The sequence below is a fragment of the Lingula anatina genome, chromosome 7 (genome assembly GCF_051362555.1).
Source record: "Lingula anatina isolate TDL-2025a chromosome 7, LinAna3.0, whole genome shotgun sequence".
In the NCBI taxonomy this organism is placed as follows: domain Eukaryota; kingdom Metazoa; phylum Brachiopoda; class Lingulata; order Lingulida; family Lingulidae; genus Lingula; species Lingula anatina.
Window position 1 is genome coordinate 214,980 of NC_141773.1, and position 18,473 is coordinate 233,452.

The 18,473-nt window shown below is 35.8% G+C and overlaps 3 protein-coding genes across 14 annotated transcripts in view; 1 reads left to right on the plus strand and 2 right to left on the minus strand.

Moving 5' to 3' along the window:
• Window positions 1-2,102: 2,102 nt before the first annotated feature.
• LOC106162597 (protein lifeguard 1) lies at window positions 2,103-12,092 on the minus strand. Of its 9 annotated transcripts, none has more exons than XM_087017889.1 (13): window positions 11,937-12,092; window positions 11,428-11,607; window positions 8,796-8,905; window positions 8,024-8,102; window positions 7,690-7,743; window positions 7,292-7,382; window positions 7,040-7,077; window positions 6,647-6,692; window positions 6,378-6,419; window positions 5,932-6,021; window positions 5,605-5,652; window positions 5,055-5,215; window positions 3,808-4,060 (listed from the first exon to the last, which is right to left on the minus strand). In XM_087017889.1, the coding sequence occupies exons 3-12, from the start codon at window positions 8,872-8,874 to the stop codon at window positions 5,057-5,059; spliced, it is 726 nt and encodes a 241-aa protein (XP_086874015.1). In that variant the 5' UTR covers window positions 8,875-8,905; window positions 11,428-11,607; window positions 11,937-12,092; the 3' UTR covers window positions 3,808-4,060; window positions 5,055-5,056. The 9 variants fall into 9 exon arrangements, with proteins under 9 accessions (XP_013395377.1, XP_086874013.1, XP_013395372.2 ...); XM_087017890.1 differs by adding an exon at window positions 10,006-10,049 and having other exon boundaries at window positions 11,428-11,957; XM_087017891.1 differs by having other exon boundaries at window positions 11,454-11,957.
• Window positions 12,093-12,145: 53 nt separating this feature from the next.
• LOC106162602 (ubiquitin-ribosomal protein eL40 fusion protein) lies at window positions 12,146-16,288 on the minus strand. 3 transcript variants are annotated; one of them, XM_087017897.1, is made up of 5 exons: window positions 16,148-16,259; window positions 15,049-15,164; window positions 14,362-14,448; window positions 12,709-12,811; window positions 12,146-12,399 (listed from the first exon to the last, which is right to left on the minus strand). In XM_087017897.1, the coding sequence occupies exons 2-5, from the start codon at window positions 15,149-15,151 to the stop codon at window positions 12,306-12,308; spliced, it is 387 nt and encodes a 128-aa protein (XP_086874023.1). In that variant the 5' UTR covers window positions 15,152-15,164; window positions 16,148-16,259; the 3' UTR covers window positions 12,146-12,305. The 3 variants fall into 3 exon arrangements, with proteins under 3 accessions (XP_086874023.1, XP_086874025.1, XP_086874024.1); XM_087017899.1 differs by lacking the exons at window positions 12,146-12,399; window positions 12,709-12,811 and adding an exon at window positions 13,750-13,889 and having other exon boundaries at window positions 16,148-16,288; XM_087017898.1 differs by lacking the exons at window positions 12,146-12,399; window positions 12,709-12,811 and adding an exon at window positions 13,896-14,036 and having other exon boundaries at window positions 16,148-16,288.
• Window positions 16,289-16,323: 35 nt separating this feature from the next.
• LOC106162586 (uncharacterized) overlaps window positions 16,324-18,473 on the plus strand; it is a 110,088-nt gene continuing 107,938 nt past the window's right edge. For both annotated transcript variants that reach the window (XM_087017878.1, XM_087017879.1), the window contains exon 1: window positions 16,324-16,560. In XM_087017878.1, coding sequence (XP_086874004.1) covers window positions 16,491-16,560 — 70 coding nt within the window. In that variant the 5' untranslated portion in view covers window positions 16,324-16,490. The remainder of the gene's footprint in view (window positions 16,561-18,473) is intronic.

Here is an 18,473-nt window from a genome sequence, read left to right on the forward strand (position 1 = left end):
TCAAGAAAGACGATTTTGACGACATTGTTGTTTACTGTGGTTACAGCGGCGCCGAGTCGCACAGGAAAAATAACCAAACACCAAGGTTATAAAGGTATTAACATAGACGCTAGCTGGACAATGCTAGAACCTATGCAGATGAAGCAAAATCCGAAAACAAACATGGATATAAATGTCGACTTGACCTACAGTTATAAAAATTCCAAACAAAAACCTCATAATGCTGAAATTGAAGACCGACCTTCCACAAGTAGAGTGTTTGTACATGACACGCTTATGAAAAATGTGACTTTACAACATGAAAATGTTATCAAACCAACTAAGCAGAAGGGTTTTGCCGGAACCCCTTGTTCTATGTCATACCTGCAGAAATATCTCGTCTCTCAAGGTACGTTTCCACAGGGAGGAAACTGGAACGGCGATTTCTGGAGCCCAAACACCTGCTCTCTCAAAGCCAGAACACTGACAAGTGCTGAAATAGGGCAGTGCTTGAAGAGAAAGAACATTAAGAAAATAGCCATCTTTGGTGACTCTCAATCCATGAGATACACGCCGACTTTAGTTAAAATGATGAACGGGACAGCCTACAACTGCCGCACAACAAAGGAGGAAAATATCGGACTGAGAACCCCAGACCCCAAGTTTTTCTCTCCCGTCTTCAACCCAGACATCTTCAAGTTATCTGACAGAGATTGTGATGGATGTGTTGGAGCAGAAATCAATTGCACAAGTCAATCTCACCTACTGCAATCTGGAGAGTCTCACCCAACACAATTTGGACAAGATGATGTCCATGTAGAACACCTGATAATGGAATTTGTGAGGGATGCAGAGTTAACAGTACATCGCCATAACTGGCAGGGAAACTGTGATAAACGTCTTCACAACATTACTGGAATCTGGTGCCAGTTTGCAGCCAGCACCCAGGAATTTTATTTCCGTGATTATTGGTCCATTACTGGCTTGCCAGATCTCATCTTTTACTCTGCAACTCATGTCCATGAAGCTATGGACAGGACACCAGAAGATTTCAGGAGAGATTTCACTTGGTTAATGGACTTGATGACAAGTTATGTCCTCCAGAAGGGGAATGCCACTCTAGTCTACGCTGATGCTCCTCAAACCAACCCATCCAAACTGAAACCACCTTACCCCTTCACCAACGACTACATCAGTGCACTGAATAAAGTGACGGCTGATGTACTGAAGGCTGCAGTGCAGCAGGGGATGGCAGTTTATCCGTTCTATGACCTCTTTTCCATGTCTGCAGGCAGAATGGACCTCAGTCTAGATGGGATTCATTTCAAACCTCCCTGGTATGAGAATGTCATGAGTCTGTTCTGGGCAACATACTGTGCAGAGAAGAACACGACATGTGTCGAGTAGAACACTACACGTCAAAAATCCTGAACTTAATCCGGTGTGATAGAAGCCTGGGGTGAACTAGGAAAGAAGACTTGTATTATCAGATCATTCACAAATACCAGAGTTACTGTGAAATATGGTATCGTCATGGCATATTCTAGATCAATTTACAGTTTGAAATGAACTTAAATGTATACACCCTAGAAAAGCCTTTCTTGGACTTTGTATTTGGGTCATTTCTCAGTACCTTAGTCCTCTGTCATAGCAACTGCCAGTAGAATACTGGAGATTGTAATGACGCAGACGTCATCTCTGCCCTGAGACATGCAGGACTGGGATGGCAGAATAACACTTGGCAATCTCATGTTTTTTTTTCTTATATCTTATAGCTTTTTTCAAAAAGGAGAACTCCCAATTTAAATAATAATAATTTATAAAAAAAAAAACTTTTGTTTTATTCTCTATGGTGAAATTCATATATTTTGTTGTTGTACAAGTATAACAGCGTTTTTTTTAATTTATATATATATTGGTAAACATTGGAAAAGTTTGCTTCAGTTACATTACATGATGGGAAATTTTGTGACCCGGTCAGTGATCAGTAAAAATTCCACATATACCATATTTTTTTAATATCATTTGGTTGTACTGTATTATGGGGTGAAATAGAAAAAAATATAGATATGACCATGTCTTTTGTTTACTGGATATCATATTTTGAAAAAATCAATCCAAAGTTTTTTGAAAATAAAATCCATTTATTAACAAAAGAGAGGCTGATGTCTAACAATACTACTTGTCATGTAGCTTAAAAATTGGCTTATCAGACCACAATAACTGTCAAGGCCAGTTCATGCTTTGTTGCTTAGAAAGAGGCCACCAAATATTTGTCACTACAGTAGGTTGTTCTTATTTACTTATTTTCTCTGGTTGCAAGTATGGTTTAAACAAATATTCTTTCTTTTTAATATGCCAAATATCAACATCCCATGCTGCCCTCCTCCCACCTTAGTGTACCCATGTATATTATATAACATAAGCTATAATTAGCTGCAACCTACATATTATGCTATGCATGCTTTTTAAGATGCCTTTCTGAATAAATAAATACTCACAAATTCAGGAAATGTTAAAATAAATATTCCTTATAATGACTAGTAGTTATAAATTGAAATTGCCCCAGCCCTTTTACTATTAAATATATCAAATTGAATAAATTTGACACGGAGTCTAACTGAACACTGCTATGAGCTAAAAGAAATATCTTCTTTCAAAATGATACAATAATATTTTGATTAATAAGTACCTACTTGATTATGTACAAAATCCTTCAATAAAATGAAAGACAACAAATGACAAGCAACAAAAAGTGTTGTATGGATTGCAGATCTTGTTTTACATCAGTAAATACTGTTGTCATTGACACTTTAAAACCATCTCATCGTATAATAAGTCAAAAACATGCCTGAAATAAAGTTTGGTTAAACCAAGATATGGAACTGCGTTGTTTTAACCTTTTCCAGGGGCGGATCCAGAGATATTTTCTGACAGTCTTCCAAATTATCTTTGTTGACCCATCCACCATTTTTGACCGTCTTCCGACAGAAAAAATTAGATACCCGTCAATGTAAACTTGAAAATCTGACCGTCTTCCGGAAGACCCAGAAGACCGCCTAAATCCGCCCCTGTTTTCTGTACATGGCACTATAACAACGGATACCCCTTATAAATTATATAATCAAAAATACACAAAACAACATCCAAATCCTTCCAAAGCATTTCACTACCATATTCATTAAAGCCAAACAAAAGTTTGTTGTCATTGTTGATAGTATTTGGAACAATGATACTTTAGACACCAGTTTAGCCTTCAATTTCATCCCAAAGAGAATCTCATGCAGATATATTTGAAAGCTAACATTTTCATCAGTCAACAGTTGAAATTTACAGTTGTATAAATAACATGGGTATATGTGTTAGCAACACCAAGCAAAGATAAAAGCACTGTGGTATTTGGAGTTTTGGCATACAGGTATGCACCACAGCTAAAGAAAACCCCTTGGCATGTCCAGAGTTTGAAGGGGGGTGGGGGGGGGGGGGGGTAGAGAGGGGAAGAGAGGTTGGCGCCTATTTACATGACAAAATACCAGATTCATTTGTCAGAGGGGGAAAACCCACATAAAATAAGGGCACTCAATGGAAACATACTGTATTTTATGAAAATATTCTTAGCAGGTGAGCAGGGAGAGAATCCTCCTCAATCATCCCCCCCCCCCCCAAAAAAAAAAAAATAATAATAATAATAATAAAATTAAAAAAAAACTGCTGCCAGGGTCCATCATGTGCAAAATAGCACAAAGCTATAAGTTTTTGTGATATTATTAGTGGGAATATCTGCTGTAAGTTTCTGCCTCCATTGATAAGTGCCAGGATGAAGAGGTGGATGACATCTAGGTAATTATAAACTACTGTCAGTTTCTGCCTCCATTGATAAGTGCCAGGATGAAGAGGTGGATGACATCTAGGTAATTATAAACTACTGTCAGTTTCTGCCTCCATTGATAAGTGCCAGGATGAAGAGGAACAAGTTGATGACATCCAGGTAAAGGTTAAGAGCAGCAAAGATGTATTCTTCAGGTGATAAAGAGTATTGGTGTTTACCTCCAATCATCAGCTGTGTGTCAAATACTATGTACTGGAAAGAGATTTTTGACTTCTTTAATTGTTTTTGCAAAATAAATAAATAAAAAATTAACAATATTTTCAAATATAATCCCCAAAACATCATTCTTTTTTTAATGCATTTTAAGCATTTTGAATAAACAAAAAAATGATGCCCATACTGCGTGTATACTGCCCATACATTACAATTAAAATATACTAAATTGTCCCTCATAAAACATTAGCAAATGTGTTGATTTATGATCACATAAGTTTGTATACTATGAAATAAGAGGTTGTGTTTCCATTCAAGCTAGGTACACCTAACTCAGGCCTGTCAGGGCTGACATAGGTGGTGCCAAGTAAGGCTGGGTCAATTTGACAAGAAGCACAACTAATAAGGCAAAAAGTGTAAAGCACAATCACAAAGTGAGCTGAACACATTGTCAAGGTCACACAAAGTTTATACAGCATGTCACCCTGCTATTTGTCTGACAAAGTAAGAAGAAAGCAAAGTTCTTCATCAAATTATATTTTCACACTGTTCGTCACTGGTACAGAACGCTGACTACTACAATACACCAGTGTAAGCTATGAGAAATATTAGACATAACAAAAATACACTGATTAAATAATAAAAATAATAATAATAATAATAATAATAATAATGACAACAGCAAGAAGAAACTTCAGTGGCTCTGGAAACTAAATCAAACACATTACATCAATAAACATGATGGAAAATTCAGGAGCACTGAAAATAAACAGGCACAGATTCCTCCAGCCTCATAATTTACTTGTGAAGACTTACCAATATAATGAAATTGTATTGAATATTTTTTTTTTCGTTAAACAGTGCTGGATTTGAAAGCAAATCTAAATCATTGTGCACTGTCTGTACCAAGATAAGTTATTTTCTCAGTAAATCCTTCTGCTGTGAACCAATGGATTGGAGGAATTTGTGAACAGTTGAAAAAAAAAAGCACAATTAATTTCACAGCAATATCTAAATGGCAAATCTAATTTACTATTAATGTCTTCCATAAGTTCCTCGGATAATGGCCAAGATAATCAAGAACAATGTCACAATATCGATATAGAGATTCAGGGCAACAAAGATGTACTCCTCTGGGGAAACCGTGTAGCGATGCTTCCCCATCAGCATCAACTGAGTGTCGAATACCATAAACTAAAAACATGGAAAAGTAATTAAAATACACATCTGTTAAAAATCCATGCAATCTACAGTGGATGCACCAGTGAAGTATTTGAAACTAAAAGAACTGCAGCTATTTTGATTCAGGCTGTGAAACAACTTGATTTGAGATTGATACAACAATGTTCAAAATGCTGAAAATTTTGTGAATCTGTTCAAATTACAAGTAATGACTGAAACCTTAGTGTATAATAAAAGATGACATAAAAGCATGATAACATCACTGTAAAATACTTTAAACATGCAAATGAAAGAAGTCTGTCAAATGTGCAAAATACAACTGCATAACATTTTAAAAATTAGCTGTTGAAAAATTTTTTTTATTATGTTATTTCATTTTTTTGTGCTTTAATTATACTTACGAATGAGAAGATCAGGGCTCCGAGTGAAGCATAGGCTATGTAGGCATACTGAAACGTAGACAGCAGCTCACTTTGATTTAACTATAGGCTCAACAATTGTTACAAACATTATTTTATTATTAAAACATAAAATCTAAAATCCTTGGGTCACAGTATAAAAGAACAAACATGTGCATTATACAGATTTTTAAAATAATAATAAAAACTCATTTTTAAAACTACTAATCAGTGAGTCAAAATGTAATCATCTTTTATACAATATCAAAACTAAAATGTCACTGTCTTTTATTTTTCAATGTCCAATGTTAAGATCAACTTCACTCTTACATGATTCCTGAAGATGGCGCACATGAGTCCAAACAAGATGAGCACAATCAGCAGCACAAACAGCAAACCACTACACATGGTAAAGTCAATCTGAAATGAAGAAAGCAGTATTTACTAACAAAGACTACTCATGCTAAAAATGGGTCTGTCAAACTATGCACAGGTTTCCGCAAATCAAGGCTCATGTTCTATGTGCTGTCCTTCAAAAATTCTTTACTAGATTTCCCACCTGTATTAACAAAATTAACAATATTGAGAAGCTACAAACACGTCTCAAGAGCGGATATTTTATGATACATATCTTAGTTAGAGTAGCGAATATTCGAAAATTATGTACATTGCCTCTTTATTAGTAATAAGCAAATATCTTACAACATTTAAGTATAAATACATTCAGATGATTAAAATTGCAAAAAACTGAGAGAGAGAGAGAGAGAGAAACTTACTTTTGTTTGAAAGGCAAATATCGTCAGAGCCAAAGCCACTGCCTGTAACAAGAAATCGCCATGACAACAGTAAAAAAACATGACTATAAAATATGGCATTAAACTGAGCATTCACCTGAAACATTTAAATTGACTTCTTCTCCATGTCAATCCTATAATGTGTACATAGCCTTCACAGACTGATTCCTGAGACACTTGGTCCAAAAGAGAATCAAACTACTGTGTGTGAATGGACTTATTAAGTACAATAGTAACTGAAGGGTACTTACTGCTGTAATTCCTACTGCCATTAACACATGCTCTGCCTTGTATGTGCTGAAATGATACAACATTATATGAAATTCATTGTACAAAACAATCATTTAATGTTTGCCTCAAAGTAGGCCTTGATCGCAGCTAAAAGAGAGAGTCGAGCCGAAGCCCAAGGCAGTCAGATCTTGAAACTCAGGCTGGACTCTCATGCACACACACACACACACAAATACACGCACATGCACACACACTACATAGAAGCAGTACATTTTTTCTAATTCTTTTTGAACCAATAGAAGATTACTAAATATTTATTGCTTGCATCAATGAGAAACAAATAATTACATCTTATCCTCCTACTGTACCAGTAACAGCAGTTTCAAACCTACTTTTGTAAACGATATCTTTACCTTGCCACCGTTCCTAGGAAATATGACTCACACAGTGTCTGAAACAAAGACAAACATATAAATAATCAAAATTTGCTACAAGGAGGAAAAGATATTAATCACTGCATGAATAGCATTGCATACTCTGATTTTTTAAACATGCGATCTTATTACCAAATATCAAAAACTCAATGAAAGTAATGATGCATTTCTGCTTCAAAAATCACAACTGGTTTATAAGTCAGAGATGACTTATTTGGAGTTTTTACTTACAAAGAGTCCCAGAAAGATCATATTCATGGGGAAGGTTCTCCTGACCTCAGTACAGCACGCCAGAGCAATCAGGGTGACAAATGTAATGGCTCTGAAAATGAAGTTATTTCTCTTGTCTTAAAAAACACCATGAATTTCAAATAAGTAAATTACAGCCCATTTATTGTAAGAAGAAGGGAAGAAATTAGAAAACAATCCAAAACAATTTTAATACTTCAGTATACAAGTTTTGCTTGCAGTCTTATAGCTTAATTAGTCTTGATATGAACAGGACCAGAGAGAATACTTACATTGCTATGGTCTAAGTTAGTCTTGATTTGAACAGGACCAGAGAGAATACTTACATTGCTATGGTATAAGTTAGTCTTGATATGAACAGGACCAGAGAGAATACTTACATTGCTAAATAGAACATCCAGGGATTGGCCTGGGCATAATGTGCTATGGGTTCTCTGAAAGATCAGCATCAATATCATCATCATCATTATCAACTTTCATCATCATCATCTTCACAAGTTGACAAAAACAATCTATATTACACAGACTTACACAGCTGCAGAAAGCAGTGTGTTGTGTAGACAACAATTGTGCTCACATTAAATTTTGGAAATTCTACTTTCTTAACTACTGTTTTCATGAAATAAAATTATACATAATTTTAAAAAAATCAACTGAAACATCCCAGGGATATCGGTATGCTAAGAATTCAGTCTCTTGTCTCTGACAACTTACACATAGAGGAACAGTGCTATGAAGATCATTGTAACAGCCAACTGACACATCAGGATTCCATAGACTTTTCTAATGAAACCTGAAAAATCCAGCATATCAAAGAAATGTTAAATAATTTATCAGGATTTTTAGACATCTATGATGTTTCTTTTAAGAGAACTAAAGAAAATAGATACAGCAGTAATTAAACAAAGTCCAAGCACCTCTCTTATTTCATAATTTAATTTTTATTATTTATTTTTCTTATTTTTCAAAACCATTACCAAAACTTTGTTTTAAGAAATAGTATCCATCAATTTTGTCCAAACACAAAAACATTTACTGACCATTCTGGGTGAAGAGTTAAGTCAAGTGTGGATGAAGAGATGAACACTTTGTTTACCATTACGAATGCTCTGTTCTCCAAACTTATCCATACCAATGCTCTGTTCTCCAAACTTACCCATACGAATGCTCTGTTCCCCAAACTTACCAACACGAATGCTCTGTTCCCCAAACTTACCAACACGAATGCTCTGTTCCCCAAACTTACCCATACGAATGCTCTGTTCCCCAAACTTACTCATACAAATGCTCTGTTCCCCAAACTTACCCATAAAAATGCTCTGTTCCCCAAACTTACCCATACGAATGCTCTGTTCCCCAAACTTACCAATAAAAATGCTCTGTTCCCCAAACTTACCCATACAAATGCTCTGTTCCCCAAACTTACCCATACGAATGCTCTGTTCCCCAAACTTACTCATACGAATGCTCTGTTCTCCAAACTTACCCATACGAATGCTCTGTTCTCCAAACTCAAAGCCAGCTGTGTTGAAATCATCGTCAACATTCTCGTATCCCATCGACATCTTGTTATGTGGTGTGTTTTCTATCTAATACCTGGAAAGAAATTTAAAGGGATCATAACTCTTCGTATGAGATCTATATTTCACAATAAAAACATTGTGAACAACTCATGGAAATATAATATCTGCTGTACCACAAAAACGGCAGACGCAGTTATAGCTATTATTCTGATATCTGAGCTTGTCTTCAGACCACATGACCCTCATTGATGGCTACACTCTGTTATAATCTCTTAAGAGAGTGTAACAAAAAACAAACTTTTTAGAAAAAAAAAAAAGCAGGGACTAACTTTGAATGTAAAAATGGATTCATTAACCATTGGTAAGTATAAAAAATTGTTGTTTACTCCAAGAAAATTAATTTTTTGGCCAAAATGAAGAGTTATTATCCCTTTTATGTAAGTGCTAAAAGCTATGATACAGATTGAGTTATGATTTTGATGTCATATGTCAGATTACAACGGTTTAATATAAGCAACTGTAGCATATTTTTGTGTTGATAAGCTTGACAAAATTCCTCTTTAAAAATAAGTGGTCTGTTGAACTATTTCAATTTTCTTTCCACATACTGATACTTTTGAAATGATTTGTTTCTCAATCACAGGTAAAAGATTCCATAATTCACAATTTTCTACATTCTAGCTATAATAATCAGTACATGAAGTGTCTAATTATATAATGGCTCCATGACAGCAGTGAAGGTCCCAGTAGCTCAGTGAAGCTACTGAGTACACCTCTCAGGTGCTGTGAACATGTCAAGCTGTCCCCAGAGATAAGACACATAATAAAGACCAGTGTCAACATCTCTCTATCCACTGATATACGTAGTGAAGATCTATCAGTCCCACAGATAAAACAAGCAAAGATATCTTCCTTTTACAACTCACATTGTCTTTATATCAAAAATAATACCACTTATATTTTAGGTTATCAGCTTACATTGGAAACCCAACTTGGTAATGAATTTATTATCCTTGATTACCTAAGTAGGTATGAATAAGTAAAACTAAGGAACACATACCCCCCCCCCCAATCTTCAGCTTTTCAAAAATACAACAATAACAAGATGAATAGAGTAAGTTCAGGCATTTGTTTCAATTGTTGCTTCCTTCCCCTCTCTCTCCATCCTCCTACCTGTACAGTCCCTGCCCTTGACCAACCAATGAATATATCAATTCCTAAAGTAAAACAAGACATTAAAATTTAATACTTTACAAATGACTGTCTATTGTCATGTTTCCAGCCCAGTTCAGTTGGCATCATCCAAGCCATATCAGAGGACTGCCTCATCACCATTGACTCACCTCAGGAACTCCACAATATACAATACTAGTAGTGACTGTGGTTGAGACACAAGTGGGATTAGACTGACTGCCTATGGTGACCTAATCTGAAAGCAGATATTCCACCAAGATGGCTGCCACCAAGATCTGTCAACCCAGTCTAACTGGAAACACAGCATGAGTGTAGTGTCATCCTACGACTGCAGCTCACCTGTCCCTGGATCAATTCTCCAATATATTCAGCATGAGTGGCAGGTATATACACGGCTCTGTTTGCTACTTGACAAACAATACAACATATTGATTGAACTAACACTAAGCAAAATTGATTTGGCCTTGTGATGTTAGACCTTGTTTTTCATTGTCCATTTTGCTGTTTTTAAAATCAAATGCAACACAGTGTATCACAGTGAACAAAAACTAGAAGTGTCCAGTATAGTGACTGGCATATGAAAATATAATAAAGTACTTTAACCTTCACTTTTTTCTATACGTATACACACTGAACACAGCCAGTATTACACGTGTTACCCTATTCTATGTAAAACAAAAAATATACCAGTTCCTCAGATGCTAATATCCACATAAAAGGGCTAATTTTGGCATAATTTGTCTTTTTGCCAAAAGCTGCGATGTATTTCAAATTAAAAATTAGAGGTAACAGGGTGACAAACAGTTTTTCAAGAACACTTTCCACTCTCTTAAAGTAAAGGTGACCACCTCAAACACCTATCACGTCAGTCAATCTCATGCTGGTTTAAACCTACTGCTTCAAGATGTCTTCTTCTGGACATCAGAATATTCATCACCAGGGTTTTTGGAATATCACATAGCTGTATCTGGACTTAGTTGACACGGGTTATGATTTAAGTCACTCTTCGCACTATACCTTAAAGTATGTGTATGTGTGTAGGGGTGGCAAGCTTCATTTTAAAATATATAATTTCTGTATAATACTTACTTATATATATATTTTTAATTAAATAAATAGAGAAAATATAATATATAAATGTAAATATTTAGATATGACTTGAACACTTAGTTGATGACAATTTTAACTCACCGAATGAAAAATAAATAAATAAAAACAAACAAACAAACAAAAAATTAAAAAAAAACAACAATTTTTATGCATCAGCCTGTGACAAGCTATGTCATATGTCCAACTAAACTGTGATAAATTAGATGGAGCATACATTTCTTAATATCATTAGCACAGTAAGACAAGAACTGAAGTAAGATAAGAACCGTTTCAGCGATATATCATACTCACTTATAATCTAATAACGTGTTATTTACAGCACAGATCCTCTGCTTCTGTCAGCAGCTTACTGCACGTCAGTTTGTTTTAGTTTCACAGGAAGTAATCAACTGCACATGCGCAGTGTGTGTCCGCTCGTCACAACAGCCTGGCGCAACTAACACAATACATCTTAGAGATAGTCCACAGCTCCTAGAGAAATAGATAGTGCGGTTCGTTCAGCGCACTGCTGTGAAAGCTCTTATATTGATGAAGATAGCATTTTTTTCAGCTTCAGTGGTATGATAATAACCTTCTCAAGTTCTCATAAGATTCATACAAATGATATTAATAGGGGCAAATCTTTGGTGCTAAATGTCAAATTTTGTAATTGAGCTTTTTACTATTAGGGTACGCCATGTTGAAACCGCTTTCCTTTCATAAGAACTTGAAAACACTGAAATCAAACGTGGGGATCTGTTATGTGACTGATAAAATGGACTAGAAACAACACTTGTACAGATTTTTGAAGTGAAGCTCACATTAGATATCAAAGGGAAATGCATCTCAAGTGCCAGCAAAATTCCTTCCATGGTGCAAAACCCAGACCAGTTACTGATACAAACTTTTAGGGAGGTGGAGGTGTAGTCACTTAGCAACATAATTTCATTTTTTTTTATTCATGCTCAAGATGTAAAATTAAAGGGAAGAAACAACCCCTCCCTTCAATGAAATGAACAACAAAACAAGCTTTTCCTTATATACATTTACTCATCTCAATATTTGTGATTTGCCTTATTTTTTGTACTTTTCAATGAATAAAAAGTCCAGTTGGTCACGTGTTTTACACAATGTATGTTAGAATTAGGCAACATTTCTGTATATTTCTTGAACTGTCCCACAGCAAGTGTCTACTTAATCTTCTTCTTTGGCCTGATGTTGGAGGTGTGGCCACATTTCTTCTTGCGGCAGTTGGTGGCCCTGGGGTGTAGGCGAGCATAGCACCTGGAATTGACAGATTACACACATAGTAACAAACAGTTTACACATAGAACTACATATTAACTGCTTTGAAATTTGAACTACGTTTAAGTCTAGCTCTATAATAAAGAGCCATGTGGTGAAAACAAAATCAACAAATCATGAAAATATTTTAAGATATCCATTTAAAACAGATAAATTAGTTAATTAAAAGTCCTTAGAGGAAGCTTGCAAGAATATTCACCCCTCTCTTAAAAATTTAAATTTATTTCATTAATATGATTTTATCTCAAGTTCTGAAATCTACTGAGTCAAGAACCCTGGTGTCCTTACTTTCTACAGATCATCTTGTCACAGTTGTATTTCTGTGCCAGAATTCTCAGACTGGGTTCAATGACACCTCCTCTCAGACGCAGCACTAAATGCAGGGTGCTCTCTGGAATTGTAAACCATGTTATCTATACCATAATAATGTAGGGTGCTCTCTGGAATTGTAAACCATGGTATCTATACCATAATAATGTAGGGTGCTCTCTGGAATTGTAAACCATGGTATCTATACCATAATAATGTAGGGTGCTCTCTGGAATTGTAAACCATGGTATCTATACCATAATAATGTAGGGTGCTCTCTGGAATTGTAAACCATGGTATCTATACCATAATAATGCAGGGTGCTCTCTGGAATTGTAAACCATGGTATCTATACCATAATAATGCAGGGTGCTCTCTGGAATTGTAAACCATGGTATCTATACCATAATAATGCAGGGTGCTCTCTGGAATTGTAAACCATGGTATCTATACCATAATAATGCAGGGTGCTCTCTGGAATTGTAAACCATGGTATCTATACCATAATAATGCAGGGTGCTCTCTGGAATTGTAAACCATGGTATCTATACCATAATAATGCAGGGTGCTCTCTGGAATTGTAAACCATGGTATCTATACCATAATAATGCAGGGTGCTCTCTGGAATTGTAAACCATGGTATCTATACCATAATAATGCAGGGTGCTCTCTGGAATTGTAAACCATGGTATCTATACCATAATAATGCAGGGTGCTCTCTGGAATTGTAAACCATGGTATCTATACCATAATAATGCAGGGTGCTCTCTGGAATTGTAAACCATGGTATCTATACCATAATAATGCAGGGTGCTCTCTGGAATTGTAAACCATGGTATCTATACCATAATAATGCAGGGTGCTCTCTGGAATTGTAAACCATGGTATCTATACCATAATAATGCAGGGTGCTCTCTGGAATTGTAAACCACGGTATCTATACCATAATAATGCAGGGTGCTCTCTGGAATTGTAAACCACGGTATCTATACCATAATAATGTAGGGTGCTCTCTGGAATTGTAAACCATGGTATCTATACCATAATAATGCAGGGTGCTCTCTGGAATTGTAAACCATGGTATCTATACCATAATAATGCAGGGTGCTCTCTGGAATTGTAAACCATGGTATCTATACCATAATAATGCAGGGTGCTCTCTGGAATTGTAAACCATGGTATCTATACCATAATAATGTAGGGTGCTCTCTGGAATTGTAAAACATGGTATCTATACCATAATAATGTAGGGTGCTCTCTGGAATTGTAAACAATGGTATCTATACCATAATAATGTAGGGTGCTCTCTGGAATTGTAAAACATGTTATCTATACTACTGATGCCCTTGCTATTTACTTGTTAATAGAACAGTAGTTGAGAGACAAGTTGGGAGAAACTAGTATAGACTTGAAAACAAACTGAAATGTTGGACTTCACTCTCTCAGGCAAGCAAAAACTTATGTTGTTAAATTATTTCAACTTCTTGATTGTCCAGCCACAGAATCATGACTGGCATTCTATGACGGACACTAACAAATAATGGGCGCAGAGCCCCGTCCCATATAGTGTACTATATTACTCTTCACATTAACTACTGAACTACAGATAAATTAAAACAGTAGACGTGTTACCTTTCTGGATGTTGTAATCAGACAGAGTGCGTCCATCTTCCAGCTGTTTGCCAGCAAAAATCAGACGCTGCTGATCAGGGGGAATGCCTGCAACATGAATAATGCTTTTCTAGTAACTTTTCATTAAGTTACCTTTTGTGCTATAAGAATCTAACCTATAAATATAAAATTTAGCAAATATATGATAATATGGATAATCAAAGCAGGTTTTTCCCTTAACATTCTGCGTAGGGATTTTTTTACTTAGTTGTGTAATGTAAATTTCAAGGGTGAAATCAAATGAAAAGCTACTGAAGTTTTTTTTTCATAATTTGGAAACTTAAATATGGCAGACACTTTTAGAAATTTGACAACCTAAATATCTGAAAAAAACTTCAATCCTGAGAAACCTGTGTCATGATGAAAAGCAATAACGATACTATATATCTTGATTTTCTTTATCCCAAATGTACCCATAGAATAAAGCACAGGTGTTGAGATATCATTTTGATGCACCCTTGTTAAGCTCAGCACATGTGCTTCATTCTATATCTAGTTACTCCGTGTACATATCAATGTGAGTCTGTATGTAAAAAAGAAAATTCCCTGAGAAAAACTAAAGAAGAACAGTACAGGTATGACAGGAATGGCAAATCACTGGACTTATTCATGCTAAAGAAAGGTCTTTCAAACCCTGTGCTTTCTTACCTTCCTTGTCCTGGATCTTGGCCTTGACATTTTCAATAGTATCTGAGGGTTCAACCTCGAGGGTGATAGTCTTGCCCGTTAGGGTCTTCACAAAGATCTGCATGGTGCTGTCTTTGCTGAAATGATAATGTTACTTACTGGATAGGTAACAGAGACACGGAAAATGTTTTGTCACACGTAGTGCAAGAAATAACGCCTGCATCTTAATGGAATGATCTGTGGCATTCGCTAGACATTACCAGGAGATCCACGAGTGCATATTTTCATTTAAAAACATCTCACAAAAGAGAGGAATTTGTGAAATACCTAGAGAGTCCGGTACTTTTGTAGTATACCCCCCCACCCTGTAACTTCCTGAAACTTTCATTTTTCAAACATTTTTTTTTACTTTGTCTTTTTCACCTATGTCAAAGCTGTTGAAATAAAATGTTTTTGTAATTACCTGTGGTCTTTTTATTAGTTTTAATCACGTTTAATCCACCCCATTGAAATACAATGTGAAAATTTACAATGTACCTGCAGTCAATAACTTGCCGCGTTTTCGTTGGCTAACTCTACCTTATTTTATGTGAACATAGGATTGATACATTGTATACTTGGACTTCCTCTGTGAAATTATTATGAGCTACTTGTTCACATAAAATTACCCTAGAGTTAGCCAACGAAAACGCGGCAAGTTATTGACTGCGGGTGTAAATTGAAGATTCTAACATTGTATTTCAATGGGCTGGATTAAACGTGATTAAAACTAACAAAAAGTCCACAGGTAATTACAAAAGCATTTTATTTCAACAGCTTTGACATAGATGAACAAAAAAAATGTAAAAAACTGTTTGAAAAGTGAAAGTTACAGAAAGTTACAAGGTGGGGGGGTATACTACAAAAGTACCGAGAGTCCAATGGATAAGGGACATGCGTCAGGAATATCAATTTCTTTATTAGTTTAATGACCTCTGTGTACAACTCTAAGCCAATTTTCTAATGCCACCTAAAGAATCGTTTGTCTCTGAACATTATTGTCCAAGAAATATTCTTAGATTGAAAGAATCTACTAAATTTGCTTCAACAATAAAATATTTCGTGGAGGCTGCCATCTTACCTGATCAAAAAGGCAAGTTAGGGGTTCTCACTTCCTGGCCACGGCTTAGTTTCAATATCAGTGCGATAGATGTCAGCAGCAGAGAAAACTGACCTACTTTCATCGGGCACCTGTCAAGAAGGTCCCACCTGATTGGCGCTGAGATTTGAAAACTTGAATGCTATTGGTCTATTTCAACTTTGCTTTTACGCGTGCATTCTTGCGGTGTAGAGTGTTACAACTTCAAAAGCATGGTTGTTGTTAGTGTAAACATCTCGTCGTGGGATTTAATATTTTGCGGTGGATTCTACAAGTTCTAAACAACTTTGGAGAAATACCCCATGTCTTACAAAGTAGCCGTGCAATGGTTGGCTTTAAGTTGGTATGGGTTGTCTACTTAGCCCAAGTTTTGGCGACTTGTCAAGTTTGTTTTGGTGAGTATTTCACTGTGTTGTTTCATACAATACCGATCTTTATGGCCCAATTGATCGCAATCACTTTGCTGTGTTTAATTGACCGGCCGGTATTTCGGCGGCTCACAATACCTTTTGTTCCATAATGTCAATTTTCATCAATTTCAGCCAGGGATTAAAACGGCTTCGGGTTACTCGTTTTGTTGTTGTTACTAGATCTAACTTTAAGAAGTGTGACAGCGCAAAGAACTTTACCTAAGTTTTTATTTGTAAACGGTGTTGTGGTCAAGTTGATAAGCTGACAAAGTTCTGCATTTCTAAAAATATATTCTGACAGCTGGTTGTGGAAACACAGTGGACTGTTTCCAGTATTGCTTTTTTATTTTAATTAAAAACTGTGCTGTTTTAATTAAGACAGTCATTCATTCATTAATGACAACAATAATCATTATCAGCTCAGTAAGATCAAGTGATCTGACAGTTTCATAGCCTGTTACAGAAGTCCCCAGCAAAGCCAGTGTCAGCTTATTACTTACTCCATTAAATTGTTGGTGATATTTAAACTGCATCGCTGAAGCAAGGCCAAGACCGGAAATTTTTTGTGTTTACCCACTTTCACTTCTCTTGTTGAAACTTTTTGTTTGATACACAAAATACTGTAAAATAAAACAAACGAGACTGCCATAGTTATTATTATTAAAAAAAGAAAAAAAAAAACAGCTGGGATTTTTATTGACTAGGAACTAGGAACTACAAATGTCTGTGTACACTATGTATTTAAGGAGGTAATGTTACCTACACCCTCTGCTGATACTGATACTGAAAGTGTGGTAGACCATATTTGAGAATATAATCAGACCGTCTGTCTTCAGCAGCCACTTGCTATACACTTCAGTGAAGAGGTTAGTGTACTTGTAGCTTGGTAATCATAGATAACCCTGACACTGGCTTCCTCAGGTGGGAGCTGATGAGATGAATTACTGGCAGGAAGTCGGGATGTCAGAAAGGATTAAAACTATAGAGAGCTTTATATATCATTCAATGCTAGATGCATAGGTGTTTATTAAATAAAATATGTGACAGATATTTACTGATGTTATATCATGATTATTGCAGTATTTAAAGGCAAGCATGATTACTTTATGAATAATATACAGTCATTGCTGTTTCTGTCAATATATTCAGGTAGATTAAGGTGGCAGTTTTCTTCTAATTAGTATATGTTGGATCAAAGCACAAGAGAATAGTTTGATGATTTTTCCACTGCTGGAAAATAATACATAATTATATTATTATTATTATTTTCAATTTGGTTTTTAATGATGTGATTTTAGTTGTCATTAAATAAAAGCTAGTCCTGTTCCTATAAAGAAGACAATGAAGGAAAAACATCCATATTTATTTGTTATTCCAAGTTATTAATGTGTCTGGTTATCGTAGGTAAAGTAATTACCATCCACACAGACATTAATTTCATTGTAAAGGTGCTGAGAACTAAGTCTCCTGTACTAATTAAACCACTTGAACACTTAGCAGGCTATTACCTGTGCTATTGCTACCTTGTTTTAAGCCTCAGTGTAAACTAACCATTAGTTAACTAGTGCCCATTTAAAGAGGTCATTCCTGGAGACTGGCCAGTGCAGTGTCTGTGGTTCTGTTCATATCCTGAACCAACTTAAAGTTGAAGTGAAGTCATCAAGTGACATCACAAACAGTGGTGTCCCCAGGGTTTACAATACAGCTAGTCCAAAATGTGAACATGTAAGGAGTCCAACCCAAGCAAAACCCAGCCAACCAACCCAAAATGTATAAGCCATCTACTGGCTGTCTTTGGAAATACAAGCAGTTTTTTAGGCTAATGGCCGTCCAAATGACAGCTAGACGGTTCTCTAGGGAAAGCTTTGATCAAAAATCTTCCAGACTGCTTTACTTAA